The sequence below is a fragment of the Glycine max genome, chromosome 6 (assembly GCF_000004515.6).
Source record: "Glycine max cultivar Williams 82 chromosome 6, Glycine_max_v4.0, whole genome shotgun sequence".
Taxonomy (NCBI): domain Eukaryota; kingdom Viridiplantae; phylum Streptophyta; class Magnoliopsida; order Fabales; family Fabaceae; genus Glycine; species Glycine max.
Window position 1 is genome coordinate 17718859 of NC_038242.2, and position 21307 is coordinate 17740165.

At 29.7% G+C, this 21307-nt stretch overlaps 1 protein-coding gene across 1 annotated transcript; it reads right to left on the reverse strand.

Annotated features, from left to right (window-relative positions):
- Positions 1-326: 326 nt before the first annotated feature.
- Positions 327-7810, reverse strand: LOC100803328 (protein IMPAIRED IN BABA-INDUCED STERILITY 1). The gene is made up of 9 exons (XM_003527047.5): positions 7272-7810; positions 6277-6561; positions 5300-5617; positions 3853-4080; positions 3217-3311; positions 2380-2467; positions 1736-2266; positions 981-1113; positions 327-762 (listed from the first exon to the last, which is right to left on the reverse strand). Exons 1-9 carry the CDS (start codon positions 7605-7607, stop codon positions 743-745), a joined length of 2034 nt encoding a protein of 677 aa, XP_003527095.1. The 5' UTR covers positions 7608-7810; the 3' UTR covers positions 327-742.
- Between the last annotated feature and the right edge of the window lie 13497 nt (positions 7811-21307).

Here is a 21307-nt window from a genome sequence, read left to right on the forward strand (position 1 = left end):
ATAAGCCTAAAGTAGAGAAAAGTATCTCGGCATTTTTGGTTTAACAACTTGCATACACGAGTGCAATGGCATTTTACAGGATTTTATCGTTGATCCCGTTTGTAATGAATATGCATGAAGCAGTAGAAACTCGAACAAGGATGAAAAGTGACAATTTTGAACTCAGGATCCACAAAATGAAGCAGTATAAGTTGGGAGAATAAAGTATGAAGCAAAAATAGGCTCCTAGCCAACTAGAAAAATTGCTTGTTAGATATATAAATTGCTATATCTGATTCATTAAAAGCCTAAAAAATGATTGAATAATGGTGAGTAGATTAACTATATTCTCAAGTCAGTCACAACAGGTGAAATATATACAATTGCCGGACAAGACTTGCATGTAGATAACAATTAGCAAAGACAGGAAAAGGGAGGAGTTTAGACCATACATAAACAAGTTTTTTTTTTTTATCTATAATTGACCGAAAAGGGGAACTCAAACCTTTCTTCTTTTCTTTGCATTGGTCATCAGATTTTCTGTAAATTGGAAGCTGGAAATGGTGTTCTTGAATTGTTGAGTTTCCCAGCTTCTATATAACAGATCAGGCTGCTAGACAGTGTGTCATTGTATAAGTCAGATGTTCATTCTCTGCTTATAGTGGTGTGATTGGGGAAAGAAGATGGCCTTCCCAGCTATCATTTTGATATGATGCTCAAGGTCTGTGCCCTACAAGAGTAAATACCCATGCAATTACTTGATTTACTTCCCAAGCTTCTTACCTGCAATCCAGAGCTCACATGTTAACAAGAAATGCCATGTCAATATTGAGAGAAAGGGGAGCGGTTTCGTTAATGGCTCGTCTAATGATTAGCTTTGGAATAGTGTAGTTTAATATTCTTTCATTGATTTCAGGCCTAAGCACAAAAGTGAGGAAGAAAATAGAGAACGGCAATGGTACCAATTGCTTCTTTTCAAGGTAACCATGAGCTTGTTATACCTCTCTGAAACCATGATCTCCGGACAGTTCGCCGGATGTGACGCTCATGCCTTTCCAAGAGCTCATCAACTGTGTGCATTTGAGATAGCAGGGGCCCAGAAAATTCAACCTTTTCCCCTTGATCTTGAAAACTCTGCAAGATTGTAGCGAATAAGAATTATTTCAATGCAAGGACACATGAATTATGTAAATGCAAGGATTCATAAATTATTGCATAGTTGACATATGGTCCGAGAATTTGATACAGGTAGGGCAAAGCACAATAAGATAAATAAATTCCTGAATAAAACTGAGTATGAGCTTTGTCATGTATTGATCCTTTATTATTCTATGACGGCAAATACGCAAGAGATTTTATGTTTAAACAATATATTATTATCCAAGTTTGGAATTGGTCCTTAGTCCCTGCTATTGGCCTATATCTTTGACAAATAAAAGTCAATAAAATCAATTTCTTTACTAAGAAGGAGATCACTTAATTAAACTGACATCTAAGAAGAAATTTAGTTATTGACAAATCTTAAACAATGCTGTTATTTCAACGAATTTTGTCTTTCTTCTTTCCATATTTTAACATTCATATTAATTCCCTGCATAATAAATTCCTGATTCCCTCTTTCCCTGAGTAACCTGTATCAATCTCTACACACACGGACAGATAATTATGCAGCAAGAGTCACATAAGTTTCATTTCACAGCAGATGATATCTCATGTTTAATACCATATAAAAAATCTGGCCAACTTACAAACTTACCAGGTTACTTCTCTTGGAAGCTGAATCTTCTCTATGATAAAGGGCGATAGACAATTCTTGCGAATGGTACTCATCTGAAGCATCAAATGAATCTGGGCGATCAAACTTACTCCATTGATTCTGCATTGAAAGTTTAGAAATTTCAAGAAGGTCATGGCCCCTAGAATTGGTGCATCCTCCAGAAAACTCCTTATTTTCCTGGTTTCTGGTGTCCAAATTATTCCTTGAATTTAATGTACAAGGTTCTAATGGATTGAAAGTATGTCCTCTTGAAATAGTTCGACAATGGGATCGAAATGAAGTGTCATCTTTACGGCTTTTGGCCCATGCAAAGCCACTTGATGTTGAAACTTGTAATGGTCCAGAAAGGGGAATATCTCCTTGAGAAGCATTCTTCACATGAGAAGCATCTTCAGGTTTACCACTTGATGGCTTTTGTGCTTTGTCACCTATTTTAGTCCTCTCCTCTTCAAGGACACGGAAAGATCTAGCATTGACCTTATGGGAAGTCTGAGTTTGACTTGCCAAATCCTGTAAGAGAAATCTTAAGTGAGAATTGGTTTATGGTAATTAGACCATTCCTGTAAACCAGTGTAGATGCACATAAGAAATTCCAAGATGCAAGAATAGAAATCAAGATAGACCTCTGCTGGGGCTAGTTTATTGAATCCCAGAGGTTTTCTTGACGGTTTTCTTGTTTCAGTTCCACGCACTCGTCCGCTAATTTTTTTCCTGAAAATCCATCACAGTATGATTTCATGAAAAAACTAAAGATAAATATATAAGTAATGCTTATGAAAATGGAATTTGTTAAGAATAGGTTTTATTTGTTTTATATTGTCAAAGATGTTGAACTATTCACTGCATCTTTCCAATTTCAAATCCTATAAAGATATAAAAAAGGCAAACTAGTGCACGCTAAAAGGCAGTAATATTTCCATTGTACCAACCAAGGGCAGAACTCTATTATGACGTTTCTTAAAAACATTTGAGGCTAGTTAAGATAAACATAGTTGGCTACTTAAAAGAAAATTTAGTGGCTACTCCAAATTTTGTTGACTTGTTATTTTCTATGGTGAATGTTAAATATTGACAGATTGGGACTTTTCTATAACATTTTTTATGTTTTCGTTCTTTTTTTTTATTTTCATAGGTCATATAGTTTGGCTATCCCTATAAATATTTTCTAGCTCCACTCCTCGTGCCATGGTTTGCCTTAAAAGATAAGTATATCTCAATATAATAACCCATAGAAAATATTTCAAAACAAAAAACAAATGTTCATTAATGGATTGGCTTATGAAATCCAAGTATGGCAGTAGACTCAACCAGGTGAAATGCACATGCGGACTTTCTCTTATTTTGACCATACCAGATAAGAGGTAATCCAGAGATCATCAGTTGAATATGTGACAACCTAAAGGCTAAAGCTTTATTTTCCAACAACTCTGCATAAAATGAGCAGTGAATATCAGTCTCACCTTGATTCCTCCCTGTGTTTTGCATCGATTTCCTTGCTAGGTGGGTATACTGGCAAGCTTGATGGGTCACACGCATAAGGTTTTGTTTTGAAATACTGAAAAATGGTTAGGACGATATATCAAAGGACTAGAAAGAGTCCATACCATATTTCAATGATTCACATAGTCATTAAGTTTCAGATAAATGATGAATGGCTTTGTATATAGGACTAATGTCATAAAAAGAAATTGACTGATATTTATATATCCCCCCAAAAAATGGGCAAGAGACATTATTCTGCAAGAAAGATTAATTCTACGCAGTACACAGAAATTAGGGTCTGTTTGGTCTTAAAAACATTTTCTACTTTTGTTTTCTGTTTTCATAAATAATTAAAAAACGTCACCTTATTTTCACTATGTTTTCTGGTTTCAAAGATTTCTACAAGAAACAATGTAAACAACAAAATCCTTGTTTTTATGGTTTCCTATACAAATCTTTGAAAATGAGAAATAAAATGAAAACATTAATGAAAAGGCATTTTTGTAATTATCTACAAAATTAGGAAACATTTTGTTAAACCAAATAGGCCAGGTATTTCAAATTAACCACAAAAGGTATTTCAGGAGTTTCCAACAAATACAAAACTAAACTACCTCTGATGATAGAGCAGATGTGGCAGTTCCACGTTTGTATGGTTCTATAGAAAGAAGGGTTTGTAGCAGATGTACACTGGTCACTGGCAAATCTTTAAAGGACTGTCGAAGGCAACTATCATATGGTTGCTGTGGCTTAAATAAAGTTGCATGAGGAAGTCTAGACTTTTTCCAGTATTCATCCGGTGGGGAGCCACAGAGCTTGAAAATTTTGTGCAATTGTTCAACCTGCATACGTAACAAATATGAATTTAGAAGAGTTTCAAATCATAGTGTCAGAATTGGCATTTCCAGTTGATTCATTTATTAACCGCAAACTGATTAGCATCTGGTCTAACATTTGAAGTGATTTTCAGATTGAAACACTTCCTTATATGAAAATTAATAATAGGTATCATGATCATATTCTTTAGTTTTATTACATTCTCCCTTTTATCTTTATTGAGAAATAGAATGTTGGCAATCTTAAAATACTGAACAAGTAATGATAGCATTAATATTAAATGACCCTATTGACAAATTGCTGTGAAATCTCATGTTGTCATGCAATAGGTATGGGATCCAAACTTCAGCTCTGTTCAATATTTGGTGGTAAAAATATGGAATTATATTCAAAATTTATACTGCAACTCAGATATAGTAATGTAAGACTAGGAGAACAAAAGCTATAATCATTATGTAAGCATGAAATATACTTAAGATTATTGCTTTTTCAGAGAGGGAGAAAATGGTGACACTAATATATGGTAAACATGCAGTGTAACTGTAAGGCTCGGTCTTGAGAGTTAATCAATTATAATTATTATTATTATTATTATTATTTTCCTTAAAGAACAAGTGCTAACGTGGCCAGCCTAGAACCTGACCTAATTCTTAAGTGAAAATTCCTGCGGTTCAGTTTGAAAGCTGCATATTGCTTACATTAGATCAGATCCAATTCTTTTAAATTGCCATGGACCATAAGAATTGACCAATGATGTGCACATTACTCTATAAAAACCATTCTAATAGAATTACAATATCAAAAGCTACTATGTAAAAGGGAAATAAAGCACTTGTATTCTGAAAAAGGAAATGGAATCTTTACCCCCGGAAGAAAGAGAGGATATCAAAAGTTATTGAACTGAAATCTCAGTGCACCTTGCTGCCAAAATTTATTTGAATTGATACTATTTTAAGTAGTTTTTTAATTGCATATAAGCTTAACAAAGAAACTCAAATATCCATCTCATGCCAAGCATTTTCATATCAGTGGCTTCCTTGAGGGTTGAGGCATTGTCATATTTCTTCATTCTTATACATCTTCAAAGTTATTTTAAACTTACCATACAGAGCACACTCTTATAGGTTTGCCATTAATTTTTTTTCTAATAAAAATGTAATCAACTTCACTACACTAACATTCACCATGACAGGAAAAATCCATACATTTTGGAAAGTCTAATACCTCTGTCCTCCCCTGAAGTATAGGCTTTCCAACAAGCAGCTCCGCAAAGACACAGCCAACACTCCAGAGATCAACAGCTGGACCATAATCTGTCGAACCGAGCAAAAGCTCCGGCGGCCGGTACCACAAGGTGACAACACGACTAGTCAGAGGTTGCCTGTGCCCAGGATTGACAAAATTTGCCAACCCAAAATCTGCCACCTTCAAAACCCCTTCATTATTCACCAAAAGATTCGACCCCTTAATGTCCCTATGCATCACTCCTCGCAAGTGACAGTGCTCAAGACCAACCAATAACTGCTTCATGTAGCACTTAATCTGCACATACAGAAAACCCATTTCATCCATTCAACAACAAAACCAAAAACAATACTACACCACACAAAATCACAACAATGCATTGATTAATGATTACTATTATTATTATTATTACTAAATAACTTAGATAAAATACCTTAGTTACTTTTGGTACTCTGATCATAATTAGAGTTTCATCTCAGTTATCCTGACATTCCTAAAATTTGAGGAGCCTAATCCAATATCAAAAACAATAAACTCTTATACTGTATTAGAATTTGAGTTTTTCAATCTAACTCAAGTTAAAAAATTACTAGATGGAAATTATATCTCACTTATATACATTATTTTATCCATATTATTACTAATCCAACAAACATTTAATACAAACCTTTATGTACCCAAAATATCCAAGTAAAAACTGTAATAGAGATCAGAAAACGACACTAAAAGCACATAATTTGAGTTTTGAATTTAAGTCAACTTTAAAAGTTAGTTAAAAGTTAACTAAGGAGAATTATCCCTTGTATACATTATTTTATTCATACTATTAATCCAACAAACATACCCTTTATTACCCAAACTAGCCAAATAAAAACTCTAATTGAGATCAGAAAACGACACTAAAAACACACAAAAAACGCACCTCTATTTCATTCAAATTATTAAAAGTTTATTACCTGCGGTTCAGTGAACTTGATATCAGGGGAAGACAAGAGCCCCGTAATGTCATGCTCCATGTACTCAAACACGAGGTAAATGCTACACGACAACCTCGAAGTAATCAAACCCTCAAGCTTTATGATATTGGGGTGATCAAGCCGTCGCAGGATCAGTATCTCACGCGCCATGAACCGCACACTCTCCGGTTCGAAATTGTCGAACCGCACCTTCTTCAATGCCACTATCTTCCCCGTCTCAAGCTCCCTCGCCCTAAACACACTGCTGTACGTCCCCTGCCCTATCTGTCAACATCAACCACCACCACTCAATCACTTAATCATCATCACCATCACATCGTAATCATAATCATAATCATAATCAAAATAATTATTATAAAAATAATAAGATTAATTTATTTATTTTTTAAGAAAAAATGTATTTTTAGTCTCCATTTTTTCTGCATGAAAATTAGTATTAGTCCCGTACTTTAACTATGATTCCTGAACTCTAAAAAAACAGTGATATCCGTTTATCATCACAGACAGACGGTTTTCACTGTAAGAAGAGATTTAAAAGAAATATAGGATTAGCCCGGTAATTGAAAAAATGATAAAGAGAAAAAAGGAAGAGTGGTTCTAATATTATTTCTAATAAAATTAACAAAAGGAGGAGAAGAAAAAAAAGAAAAGAAAAGAGAGATCGTTGTTTTGAATCCATTAATATCATTTTTAATAAAATTAACAATCTAATATTTATCATAAGAAAAGAAAAAACAAAAGTCATGATTTCTTTTTTTCGTAATCCCCCTACTTTAGTTATGATTCCTGAACTTTAGAAAAATAAAAATTTTCTTCCCTTGTTATAGACTGTTGGGAGAGATGAAAATCAATGTTTTTTCCCGTAAAATTAAGGGAGCAAATTGATCAAAAGTTTATGTTGGGTGGACTAAAATCTAGTTTCGCAAAAAATACAGGACTAAAAACATATTTGGTGACCCCTTCTTCTTCTTCACCTTCTCGAGTTTTTCGAAGGCGTCTGCGCGGAGGGGGACCCAGCCGTGAATGGCTTCGCCGGCGACGGCGCTGAGCCAGGCGGGCCAGCCGGCTGCGACGTGTTCGCCCTGCACGTACTTGTGGAGGTTCCCCAGCCTGAAGCTGAGCGAGTCGCAATTGGAACTCGTTCTCCCCGACTCACCTACCTCGCTCTGACTCGCTCCACCAGACTCGGTCCTCTTCTTGCTCCTCTTCTTCTCCGGCTCGGCCAGACCACCCGCATTGCTCCGGAACGCGCCGGAGTGGTCAATCGCCGGCGTCACCGACACCGCTTGCTTCGAGCTCACGCACCCCATGGATCCGGGTCGGATCCTCGAGACCCAATTCAAAGAACGATGATACAAAGTCTGCGCTCTGCGTTTGTTTTTTCTTTATACAAGTGTGAAGAAAGAAAGTGAAGGAATTCAATTAGTGGAACGCAGAAAGGGAACGTCGTTTTGTGTTTCTCTGCCTGTCTCTCGCTGCTGCTTCTGCGGCAATTGCGGATGGGGAAAAGAGATTTAATGAGGAGGGACGGTTAATTATATTAATAATAATAAACTCATTCTTCAAAATAATAAAATAAATACAAGGCCATTACTATGTACTACGTACGTGGATGAAAGTCTTGGGTTAAAATTAGGCACATAGAAAGACAATAAAAAATATTTAAGGAAGATTTTACTAAATGTTTGGTTTCACTTTATCTTGAGTTCAGATTGATTTTAGATTAATTTTAAATTTTAGTTTTATGTTATAGAAGATTTTAAAATTTAAAATTGATTCAGGTTTAAAATTAATTATAATTTAAAGTAACTTTGAACAGTTTTTGTGTAAGAACAAAAAATTTATACTAAGTTTTAATTTTAACTTATTCTATAATAATAACTTTCATATATAAAACAGGTTACTTTAAAATTAATTTTAATCAAAATTAATTTTATTTAAAATCAATTTTATCAACCATCCTCCAAACACACAAAAAAATTAAATTTTTGTTTGCAACAATATAGTGACCCAAAATAACATCAATCAACTATTTATTTATTCTAACTTAATTAATAATCTTCTATTCGAGAGTCTCAACATGAAGCTATGTTAAATATCTATCATAAGAGAAAGTCTTATGATCATAATAAATTACTACAGTTAACACAGGATTGTTTTAGTTCAATTATTACTCTCTTGCTTTATATAATATAATGTTTTAAAAAATTATTATAAATTAATTATTATTTTACAAAATCAATAAAATAAAATATTAAATATTTTTTTATAAAGTATCTTAATGAGAATAATTGTTACTATTGAGTAAATATTTTTTCTTAATTCATTAGAGACATAAAAAAATATATATTAAAAAGTTATACAATGCTATCTTATAATTATTAATTATATTTCATAATGACAAAACTTTAAGCATCAACAACGGAGAGAGTTTGTCTTTGATTTCAAGTGGAGCTTTATTGTTCCGTATAGTTACTTTATTGGAAAAGAATTGCTTTAAAAAATACATCTCGTTTAATAAATATAAAAATAATAAAGGTTAAATTACTCTTTTTTTTAATTTTATGATTCGTCTTTTGAAAGTAATTTTTTAGTTTATATAATTTATATTTTAATTTTTTTTTAATTCTTATAATTTGTATTTTAATTTTATTTTAGTCCCTATAGATTCAAAGTAATTTTGTATTTTAATTATCTTTTAATCCTTATTATAAAAAATATATAAAAATAATTACTTATAAATTAATTATAAATAATCAACTATTTTTTATTAGAAATTATCATACGATAAATTAGTTACGAATTACTTGTTAATATTTTTATAGTTAATTATAATTGATAATATTATTCATATTTTAATAATAAGAACTAAAAAAGAATTAAAATATAAAATATAAGAACTAAAAAAATCACTTTCAAACTATAAAGACTAAAAAATAATTAAAATAATAATTATAAACATTAAAAAAATCAATTTCAAAATATAAAAATTAAAAAAATATTAAAATATAAATTTTAAGAAAAAAATCATTTTCAAACTATAAAAATTAAAAAATATAAAATAAAACTATAGGAACCAAACTAAACTAATTCTAAAATAGAATGCCTAAATCACGGGAGGGACTCATAATGGGAAAAGTGTGACTCTGGGATATAATTTATTTTATTTATTTCCTTTGAGACTGAAACCGAAATTACTTTCTAATATGCTGTTAGTAAATCTTATATTCTCTGCATTTGTTTGCATTCGTGTTTTGTTGTGTGTGGTTTGTTGGTTGGTTGTGTTGGGTTGTTCCCAAATGGCCAAGGGAAGGGAGAAACTCTGCAAGGCAGAGACTTGTGGTGGGCTTCTATTGCTTTGGATTTTGTGAAGCGCGTGGCAGCACGTGACTCCGCTTTTGCTAAAGATTATCAATTAATTAATTCGGTTTTTTGCTTCCACACTGGTTGTTGTTGACTTGAAGAGCACTTAATTTGTTTTCTAAATTTTTAATCTTTGTTTCTTTAATTTTAAAACTTGGGGGTTTTAGTTTTACCACTTCACGCCATGGTGGGGATGTGATAGAGAAGGCAAAGGGGCACGACGTAACCAAGGAAGACAAGAGGGGAATTCTCTTGCGATGCGCTCACATCATGTTGATCGTGATTTGAGAAACATACAATTGTTCATTTTTAGTCCTTTAGGAATTACAACTGTGTAATTTTAATTCTATCTAGTATTTTTTTATATAATGATAACAATGAAAATTGAATATGAATTCTATACTTTTATGTAATTAATTACCTAAACTTCTCGCCACTAGACCCTTAGGCTGACGCTTATGTGTTAAATTTCATTTTCTAATAATGATATATCTAATGTATTTAACAAAATTGATGTGGAAAATTAGACATGACAATAAATAAACATCTCATTGTAAATAAGAAATGATATGAGACACCAAATTAGTATAATTAAAATATTTAATAAGTGGTTGGTCCAATTGAATTGAGTGATATTGGAATGAGTTTCAATTGTGTGGATGAAAAAAATGTAATTAACAAGATAAAATCCATTAAAAATAAAGTGATTAATCAGATTTTTTAAATAAAAATTAGTTGTCGATAAAACTGATGAATATTTCGTTCTAATATTAAACTAATAAAAAAATATGAGGAACAAAAATTGTGATACTTGAGAAATTAAAAATGTAATTAAACATTTAAACATAAATTTTTTCATTTAATTTTAAAACAATAAGAATCTTGTTGATAAACAACTGTTATTTTTAGTTGATAATTTAGTTTTCTTTACCGGAAAAATGTGATGATGAGGTAGCATTGCTCACATGCCAAGTTCTGTGAGGGGGAAAAGATTATTATATTAATAAAAAACAAAGCAAAAGTGAAAAGAAAAGAAAGGTAAGCAGATCCATGGTGCCTTGGTGAGGTGTGGATATTTCTCTTTCTAGATCTTCTTTTTTTAACTTCCCATCTCCTCCTACTGTTACGGTTCCTCCCCACCTCTGACAATTCCTCTTTACTTTCATCACTGTTGTGGCCCACGATTATTATTGAGTTCCAATTTGAAAGGTAAAATTAATAATAATAACAACAATAAAGGTGAGTAGGCATCTCTATGCTACGAAAATTCTTCTTGGTATATAGTCAGAAAAAAAAAATTCTTCTTGGTGTGGTGCCACTCTGGAAATGGGAATATATTGGTCTAACTTCCACGATGTTGACATTGACCTTAGTTAGATTTATCTATCTATCTGTCTCTTTTCTTAGGAAGAAAGGTTTGGGATGTTGGACTCGGGAAATTTCAAAGTGGGTGTGAAGGGTAGTGATTAGGGTTGGAGGACTAAAGTGCACTGAATGGAGAGTTTGGGTCCATCATGTCACCAAGGAAAATTAACCCAATTGATCTCATTTTGATTTTGATTAAGAAAAACATGCTCTCTAACTAATGCCATATAGCCACTTTCATTGAACTCCACACACACCCTTGTCCTTTCTGACCAATGAGGGGTTAAAGTAAAATATTTAAATTATCTCTCCTTTTATTTGGTGCGTGTTTGGTGGAGGGGGAACATTTATTTATAACATTGAAATTTTATTATAGAAATATTATGTTAATTATAATGAAATAAAATTAAATCTATTTGAAAAATAAAGTTATTCAAATACAAATTATATTTGAAATTAGGTCACTACTTCGGTGAATCAATATTTCAAATGACAATAATTCTAAATTGTTACATTGATCTCATTTCATATGTCATATTTATATCTTTTAGACCAAATTATCACTTTCACAAATCTCTCCCTAGCAACAACTGCCGCAAATCACCATAGACCGTCATGTTTCATAAACTTAAATCCTAATCACACCAAATTCTTACCCTCATTCTCCCTCCCTTTCTCTCCACCATTTTCAGCCGTCCTTCCATAGTTTCCAACTACCTCATCACCATTATTCCCCTTCTAGGAAATTTGTTTTGGCTATGAAAATGTTGACGCAATTCATCGTGAGGATGTCAACGAGGCTTTACAACATATTTACAGAGTCAAAGTTGCGACAATAAAACGAATGTCAAGGAAGAGAATGACTTTAATGGGGAACGACAGTGTGATAACGACAAAGGAAACAAATATGCAACTACCATGCTTGGGTTTGACAGAAAGGTGCAAGGTCGAGGAGAACATAAACTTTGCATAAGGATGAGAGTGATTCATACGACAATTGCTGAGAGGGGTAAGGGATTGGGTGTGTAGTGGTGGAAAAAAAATGTTTTCGTCGAAAATAGTACTGACAACGACAAACGATAGTTGCTTTGAGGGGTAGGGGATTTTGTGTGGAATGATTTACAATACTAAGATTAATCTAATAGTTAAGAATTATGATCAAAATATATCACCTATCAAAGTAGTCTACCCTAACATTGACCTTGAAATCAAGACTTTTAGGCAGTGCCAGTTATATACATATGCAAGGTGATCGATGGTTTAGGGCTCTCATTTTAAGGAGTTCTACAATTTTAAAAAAATCTGAATAAAAAAAATTTTATAAACTTCATTTTGGTGAACTTTTTAATATATAAGAATTTTGTGTTTTATTTTTTTATAGTTGAATTTATAAATTCATAAATTTTTTTGTTGATTAATTATTTATTAGATACCTTTCCGTTGTTTAAGGGTTCCTTTTTCGATTTTTTCTTCGGACCACAAAAATGTCTAAAACGACACTGCTTTTAAGATAAAAATCCACTAAAATTTGATCACATGACATTTTAACATAAATTAATTATTGACAAAGTTAAAAAATACTTCATATTTATAACTAAAATAACATAAACTATGTTACGTTAATTTAAATTATATATATTTTTACGCTCAGATCACTAGAAGTTGAATTTATAAACCTTACCCCCAATTAGAAACTTGATAGTTTCTTGCTACCTTTTGGGACGACTTTCTTGCAGCTGAAGTACATATTTTCATTTTTTCTTTCTTGCTGGCTTCTAATTGTAGGAAAAAGGTAACCTTCTTTTATTTAATTATCAGTGTGATTATCACTGTCCATACTGATTTTCCTTGGGAAATGACGTGCCAACGAGCCATTTCATGAATATGTCAAGCAATTTTAGAAAGTTACTTTTAAATCCGGTGCATTCTAATTTCCTACAGTTCAGCATTAATATATATATATATATATATATATATATATATATATATATATTTTGTTATTAGTTAGTCTGAATAATGATAATGCAATCAGGAGTTTAGAACGGTGAATATATGTCTTTTATGGAAGCTTTATAAATGATTAAGCATGCTGTATATTAATATATGACTCAAAGTGAAAGATGAAAAACATGATGATTTGACACGTAGACCTCTACATGCCCTATCATATTTTCAGTATACTATACTATTTTTTGGGTAACCTGAGAGAGAGGGCACCGCACTATATAGCTCCAACATTTAAATTCATCATTATTATTACAGGTATGTACTAGCAAGTCTTCGGTTTTTTTTTTTAATATAGTTTAAAGCGAAAGTATAAATAGAAATGTTTATAAAAATATCTATATATACTTAATTAATACTTTGTAGCCAACCCTAGAATCCTAGATTAATTATAACAGTTGCTGTAGATATAGTTGACTATTTTTTTCTTACTATTGGTGCAACAAATTCACCTCAATCTTGGTTTGTTATATTGATATTGTAAGCTCATGATTTTTTTATTTTTATTTTTATGAGTCTATCTTTCCCTTTAAAGCACTAGCTAGGGTGTGGACCATGTAAGAAATCTATGAAGTGTAGGAAATAGAGCATAGGATATAGAGATTGGTGTTCGCGGATATCAGTTAGCAAAAAATTTGAAGTTTTCTGTCGTGGACCATGTAAAAAACTTTCGTCGTCAAGGAAAATTTATGGAAAGAAATAAAAAGAAATAAAAAAGTACTGCATATATAGCTCGAGCTCTAAAGGTGGGAATTGGGGGTTAGTCTCTTGGTTTAAGTTTGGGGTTAGGTGGACAAAGAAAAATAATTATATCATTGACAAGGCTATAGCAGTTCAATAAAATGTAAGATTAATTAATGTTTTAGTTGTTGAACTTTTTAAATTTTGGGTTTTAATTCTTAAATAAAAGTTTAATCGCTCAAAATTCGTATACATTTTTTTCGTTAAGATTTTAGTTTCTATTTATGCCGTTAAACAATAATATAACATTGATTTTATTATTATTTTATTAGGACACCTCCTTCAAAATGTACATATATAATTAGACAGGAAAATCAAATTCAAACTTGTAGGAACCTTGTCCAATTTTGATCTGGCTTTGACAAGGAAAATCCATTTTAACTTGGAGCGGGTTAGGTTCAAATTTTCTCTAAATTGTTAAAGTAGGGTATATATATTAGAGTTAAAATTTTGTTTTTACAATTATTAAAATTATAATTATTATTTTAATATTTGAATAATTTAAATTATAATATAATTAAATAATAAAGTTAAAATTAAGCATCTAACTATAAATATAATTCCATTCCTAATGTTTTTCTTTAAAATCTTTGTTATTAATTATTATATATTATTTGAAATAATACAAAATAATAACAATATATTATTTATTTAAAAATGTACAAGTAAATTAAAATAAGAATAAAATATATTTTTAGTCCCTCTAAAATTTCAAATATCTGATTTTCACCACTCTAAAAATTGTTTAATTTTGGTCCTTCTAAATTTGAAATCCAGCAGCACTTTTGATTCTCCTAGTGGTTTAAATAATATTTTATAAAGAGGAAAAATGGTTTAGATAACGCTTGAAAAACCAAAAGTTTTCAAATTTAGAGAGCCCAAAACACCAAAAATAGTGCATTTCAAAATTAGAGCGTCCAAAATAGATAAAATTTATTAGAGAGACTAAAATTATAAATTTTTCAAATTTTAAAGGAATTAACAAAATACCTATTTTACTCTTAAAATAAAAAAATGAGACATGCTATTTTTTATCCATAGGAAAAATAAAGATACGCTTCAGAATGTTTATAATAATTCACATATCCTACTCAATTGTATCACTATTAAAAAATAAGTTATGCCCTCCAAACAAAATTTGTTTTCTTTAAAAATGAAGTAAGAAATTATAAGAGATAAAAGAGATTACATTGATGTGTAGAAGTATTTTAGAATTTTTGTCATAAGATTATGTTTTTCTTTTTATAAAAACTTATAAACTTTTTTATGAAAATATTATCAATTTTTTTTCTCCCACTAAATAAATTTTCTAGATTCCCCACTAACTCAATTAAATTAGACTTCCTTATTACCAAACATGTTTTTCATAGGTATCCTAAACCCAAAAAAATGGCAAATAGTATTGAGTTCAAGGGTATATTGGCTTGAGTGGAAAGAGAATAAAAAAGAGAAAAAATAAACAGTAAAATGAAGTGGGATTCACTTTTATACCTTGGGACTATAAATTTTACAATCTCACCTCAAGATCCTTTTTCAAGATGGAAAATGCAAGATTTTTTAAAAAATTTGAGTTTGAGAAGGAAGAGAACATAAAATGTTGTCTTTGAGAAATAACTGTTATTTACAGTGATTAAGTCCTCGTACTTATACTATTCCAGACACAATTCAAGTAATAGAAGACAATGCTCAAACTATTAACAGTGTTTCAGAACAAGACATTAATGAGATTCTCCCTTAAATACCTTTAGAGCAATCTCAACAACATAAAAAAATGTTATTAAGAAGATCTATTAGAGAGAGGAGAAGTGCAATCTCAAATATGTGTTACTTGTGATAAAACAAATTATTTTTGAAATTAATCAGTTATATAGATGCATAAATAAATACTAGTGACTTAGGAAAAAGAGAATTAAAATGAGTTTTGTATTAATGCCTGAAATATTGATTGAGGATAATTTTGAAAATAAAATATTTAATATAATATTAATTTTATAAAATGACTTATATTTTGAAATAATGTTTTTTATTTTCTAAAACGAGTTATATTTTAAAACGGAGGAATTATTTTAGTTTTTGAATCTAATAAGGGTAGTTTTATAAAATTATCACTGTTGTTTATTTATTTATTAATTGATAGGTTTAAAATAACCTAGGACAGTCCGTATAATTCTATAGTTTTGCCAATACAAGAAAATAATTTATTAGTGATAAAAATTTAGTGAAAAAACATTTTCGTCATTAATACTAGCGTCAACAATATTATGGTGTCAATTTTTTTAAAAATTAGATGTAAATTGTTTTGTCATTCAAATTAATGTGATAAAGGAAGTGTGTCAGAATGTATGGCTAACACTTCTCTTCCTCAACGCATGCAGAACTTAATATATAAATCAAATATTTACCTAAAACTATATTAGTTGATATTTCAACGTAAACGAGAATAATTCAATTCGATTAATATAATTGATCAATTTTTATTTTATATTTTTCATTGAAATTAAAGCAACTAATTGTACGTGTACCATTTATCAAGTTCAATAAAGAAAACTAATATTATATTTAAAGACAATTTTATTTTATGATTAAAATAAAATTATTTTTCGCGAGCAGAAGATTGATTGATTGCTGCTTTTATATAAACATATATTATAAAATGTATTAGATATAATTAATTAGTCATAAGTGGTTTGACCGTTTGATGGAATTTTCATTATGAAAAAGTTATTTAGGCTTTCTTTTATCGGTTTAATTTAACTTGTGGAGTATTATGTGGGACATGTACCATCACTATATTAAGCCTCCTTAAAAATCCCTTTGCATCCCTCGCCCTAAGAAGAAAGAAAAAAAAGAAAACTGATAATAAACTATAATTGCTGCCTCCCATGAGCTAATCAAAATCTTTCTATCCGGTAATGAGGCTCAAAAGCAATTAATCAATTTAATTTGTTCGGTACTATAGATGCTACTCTCACCAATATTTTACTGACTTAACTGCTTTAATTAACTTTACTGACTTATTAACTGCTTTAATTAACTCTGGGTTAAATATTATATTATTATATCAGAAATGCTACCACTCTCTCTCTCTCTCTCTCTCTATATATATATATAATATTTTTTTATCATAAATATCTTTCAGAAGTTAGGTAAAATTATTATGGATAATAAAGATTTTTTTTCTTAAATATAGTATTTAATGTAATTGTATATCCAGAATATAAAACCCTCTTCTAGTTAAGCTTAAGCAATCACATACCAAATTATCTATATATTTGGTGATTTTTTATATTCTATATGATTGGTTAAAATTTATTTAAAACTGTTAATTCAATAAATTTTAAACATTTAGATAAAGAGTATAAAAATATGGTGTCAGAAAAAGTATCATATCACTAAGATTTATTTATAGTTCATATTATATTATATATAAGTAATGGGTAATGGATATGTTGTTATTTTAGAATGTGTTTGATAAGATATTTGAGTTACATTTTAGTTTTTTTACTTGTTAAAAAATTTGTTTGATTATTTAAATATTTTTTTAATAACTTTTAGCGTTTTTTGAGATGTTACTTGAAGTAATACTTTTGAAATGTGCTTCTAATCTCATTTTTAGATTTGTTCCCTTTTTATCCTTGAATAATTATTAGATTTATTTTTTAATCTTTTCTATTTAAGGTAAAATTTTATATCTATTAATCTAATTTTAAATTTTCAGTTGCTTCATCAAATAATTTGATTAAAACATGTGGTTTAAAAATATAGTTTTTCAACTTTCAATTAATATTTAAATACCAATTAACTAATTTTTTTAAATAATTTTACCAAAAATAACCTTACATGCGCCATTTACTAATTAAAGAATAGGCAAATCCATAATTAATTTGTCTATGTGTATTTTTGTCAGGGAGATCGTTTTCTTTGTTTTTTTCATTAAATTATAAATACTTATTGTAATTGTTGAAATAGAAAATTAATTCGGTCATTCAAAAAAATTGGCAGAAATAATAAATTTAAAGACTATAGATATCTTTTAAGAGAGATAATTTTGTTGAAAGCAAATAAAATTATGATAGCCGATATTTTTTTTTTAAATATTTAATATAATTATATATCTCATCTTAAACATAAGATAATTAACGGTTGATCCATATGGTGAGTGATGGTTTGGCTGATAATTATTTGGTTTGTCATTCATAAAATGAATGTTATATTAATTAATTTGTCCTTCTAACTAAAAAACTACAATCAATTTAATCCATAATTAGAAACTTCATAAACATTGTTTTCATGATTTGTATTTTAAAATTACTTTCCATTATCAAGCATACACGAACCCGATGAAGGGACAGGAATCTTGGTACTTCTTTGTTGCTGATGAGCTAGTTTGCTACAACTTTATGCATAATTGCATTGGTCGCCCGACATTTTTTTATGATAAGCCTAACTTTATTGATTGAATTGTTTGCTCATGTACAAGAATATATATATATATATATATATATATATATATATATATATATATATATATATAAAATAAATATATTAAATAAATTTATAATTACAAAAGAAAAATATAATTCAATTAGCTTTCCTGTAAATACAGTGCCGGACACCCTATGCGCATGTTGCGTGATCGACTTTGTTGAATCTACTGTTGCATTCTTTTTCATGTTTGGTGTGTATCAATTTCTATAATTTATTATTCACCAAAAAATGTTTCTATAATTTATTGCCCCTCTTCGAACTATATATAATTATGCTTCATTGCTCAAAGGCCAAAAGACGATTTTAATGTCATCATTTTTTAAAAGAACAAAGTCATATCACTATATATGTTTAGTTATTATCACACCAAAAAAATAAGTTATAAAAAATGCGAGATTTTTTTGGTTATTATCTATTCATTTATGTATATCTTTCTTTAGATCAACTTAAAAAATTTGACAGTTTTGGTAAATAACGACAAACCCTAGTAGTGTCGTAGGTTTATATGATTCTATATATAGTGTGAACCCAGCTGACAATTGAATTAATAAACCAATTTTGTTTCATTCATTTTATCGGAGATGATTAACAAAATTAGATACTGTAATCTACGGTCTCACAAATCCGGCACCTAAAAATAGGAGACAGCTCAAAACAAGTAGGTAAATGTAAACCAAAAAGAATCAAGGGAGTTAATTAATGTAATGTGTGATGTTTGAGTTGAAGACTTTGAACTTGAGCCCATGTGATTCATTCTTCCTTTCATTTAGTTTTGATATATAATTGCAAGGAGTGAGAAATTTATTTGAGTTTAAGAAATTAATATATATATATATATATATATATATATATATATATATATATAAAATATGATGTAAATTTTAATATCATAAAATATATTAAATCAATTTATTTGATGTTTTTTTGTCCTCATTGGAGATCATGAGTGTCTCACAATATACCAAGTCAAAGACATATCTAACTCGCGATGCGTGACTGAGACATGATAATTACATATGAAAAAAATAGAACCTAGATTCTTTTGCTAAATAGATGTGAGCACAACAATGTTTTATCCCACTTGGCCAAACCTTTTGGTAAATTTTGTTAAAATAAATTATTTTCAATTAATTTTACAGTCAATTTTATTATGTAAATTTTTAATATCATATAAAATATGTTAAATAAGCACTTTTGAAGAAAAAAAGCACTAATTTCTCATTTTTCCAAATCAGAATGTAAACGAAAACAAGAAACAGTAATAGCAAAAAAACATACAGTAATGAAATGAAGAACAAAGGGAAGTGGGTGTGGTAGGTCAAGGGTTGGTCACAACTCACACTATTTCACCATCCAATTTTGTCAAGCAGCCTCACTAAGCACAAGTGGGATCAATGTCAGGATTTGCTTTATAAGTATGGTTTACTTATCAGGATTGACCTATATATTTATAGTGAAACTCGAATCTGGCATTCACACTACGATAACATTTTTGGCTATTTGGGTTGTTATTTCTTTTGAGTTTTGACTAAAAAATATTGCTGCGTAATGCACTAATATGTGTATCTTGTTTTGGTTCCTATTTCTAAAGGAAATTGTCACAGTACGTATAAGTTATTCATCGTCTTCGCATAAAACCCCATGTCTCCTGTGTTTAAATTTCTGCCCAACATAACCAAAAATAAAATAAAATAATTTTGCGTCTATATATATAAATTTTAATATATATATATATATATATATCGTAATAATTTCATCTCATTCTTACATAAAATAATATTCTAATTTAATATATGTATAGACTATATTCATATATAATAATTAAGTATATTAATATCAGTTCAAATTCAATTATATATACGTACCAACAAAACCAAGACTAACAACTAAATATAAGTACATGTAAAATATGTAAACTGATCAATGGTGTATAAAAAAACAATTAGTGGTATAGGCCCGTTGTCATCATTTTCAGAATCATAATTAGATCTTTTTAACTATAATAATATCACACATGTTGACTTTTAAAACATATTTTTTCTACCCCAATAGTATTAGTTTACTCGATATTAGTATTACATTAATGAGAGTCTATGGTAAAGTCTTTTAGCTTTGCCGTTTTGTCCAAAGAAAGCGAGACAAACAGTCAGAGTTGAATCTTACTATTTGAATCCTTCTCGAATAATTTTTGTCCACTAATTTAGAATTCCGTAGAAGGTCAAATATAAAAATTTAGAAGGCTAACTTATGTAGTTAATTAGTTATATATAATTTTTTTCTTGTCAAGTTCTAACAACTTGTATATAGAAACACTATTGAAACATTTCTTCACCAGGAACGGTAGTACGAGTATTGAAGTCAAATTCAATTATAGACACGTATCATTGTTGTAGTTCCCCTAAATAGATTGCTAAACACTAGTTAATTATACGTACGCAACTAATTAAAACAAGGGTGTGGAATATAAGTGGAAGCAACTGTTGTTCCCAGCGTTCTCCAGTTGTAGAGAGCAGGGGGAGCTGTAGAGGGCTCCTAAATTGATGTTAGAACTATTTTCCCATTAATATATATATATATATATATATATATATTAAATTTTATGAATGAATATGAGATAATGCAGAAAACTAAAATCAATTAAAAACCCCAAGAAAACATGAGAAGGGTCTACCATTATGGAAGCCAAAAAAAAAAAAAAAAACAGGTTTAACACATAATTCTCTAGATACATAGTGTATTCTTAATTTGGCCTTTATTGTTGGAAAGTTTCATATCGTCTATCTTAATTTTTTGGTATAACTTATATATATGTTGAACAATTTTACTTAATGTCCATTAGTTTTAAAATAGATTAAATTTAACATGATGTGAGAGAGCCTATAATCCACCTTGATAAATTAATTGGTGTAACAAATGTGCAAATGTTATCCTTGGTGCAAATGTTATCATTTTAAACTCCAGTAAACTTCTAGCTTATCTGAGCTTGACATTCTATTAACAATTTTCCTGCTGGTGATAAATTTTATGTTGTAGTCTCATTTCAATTCCT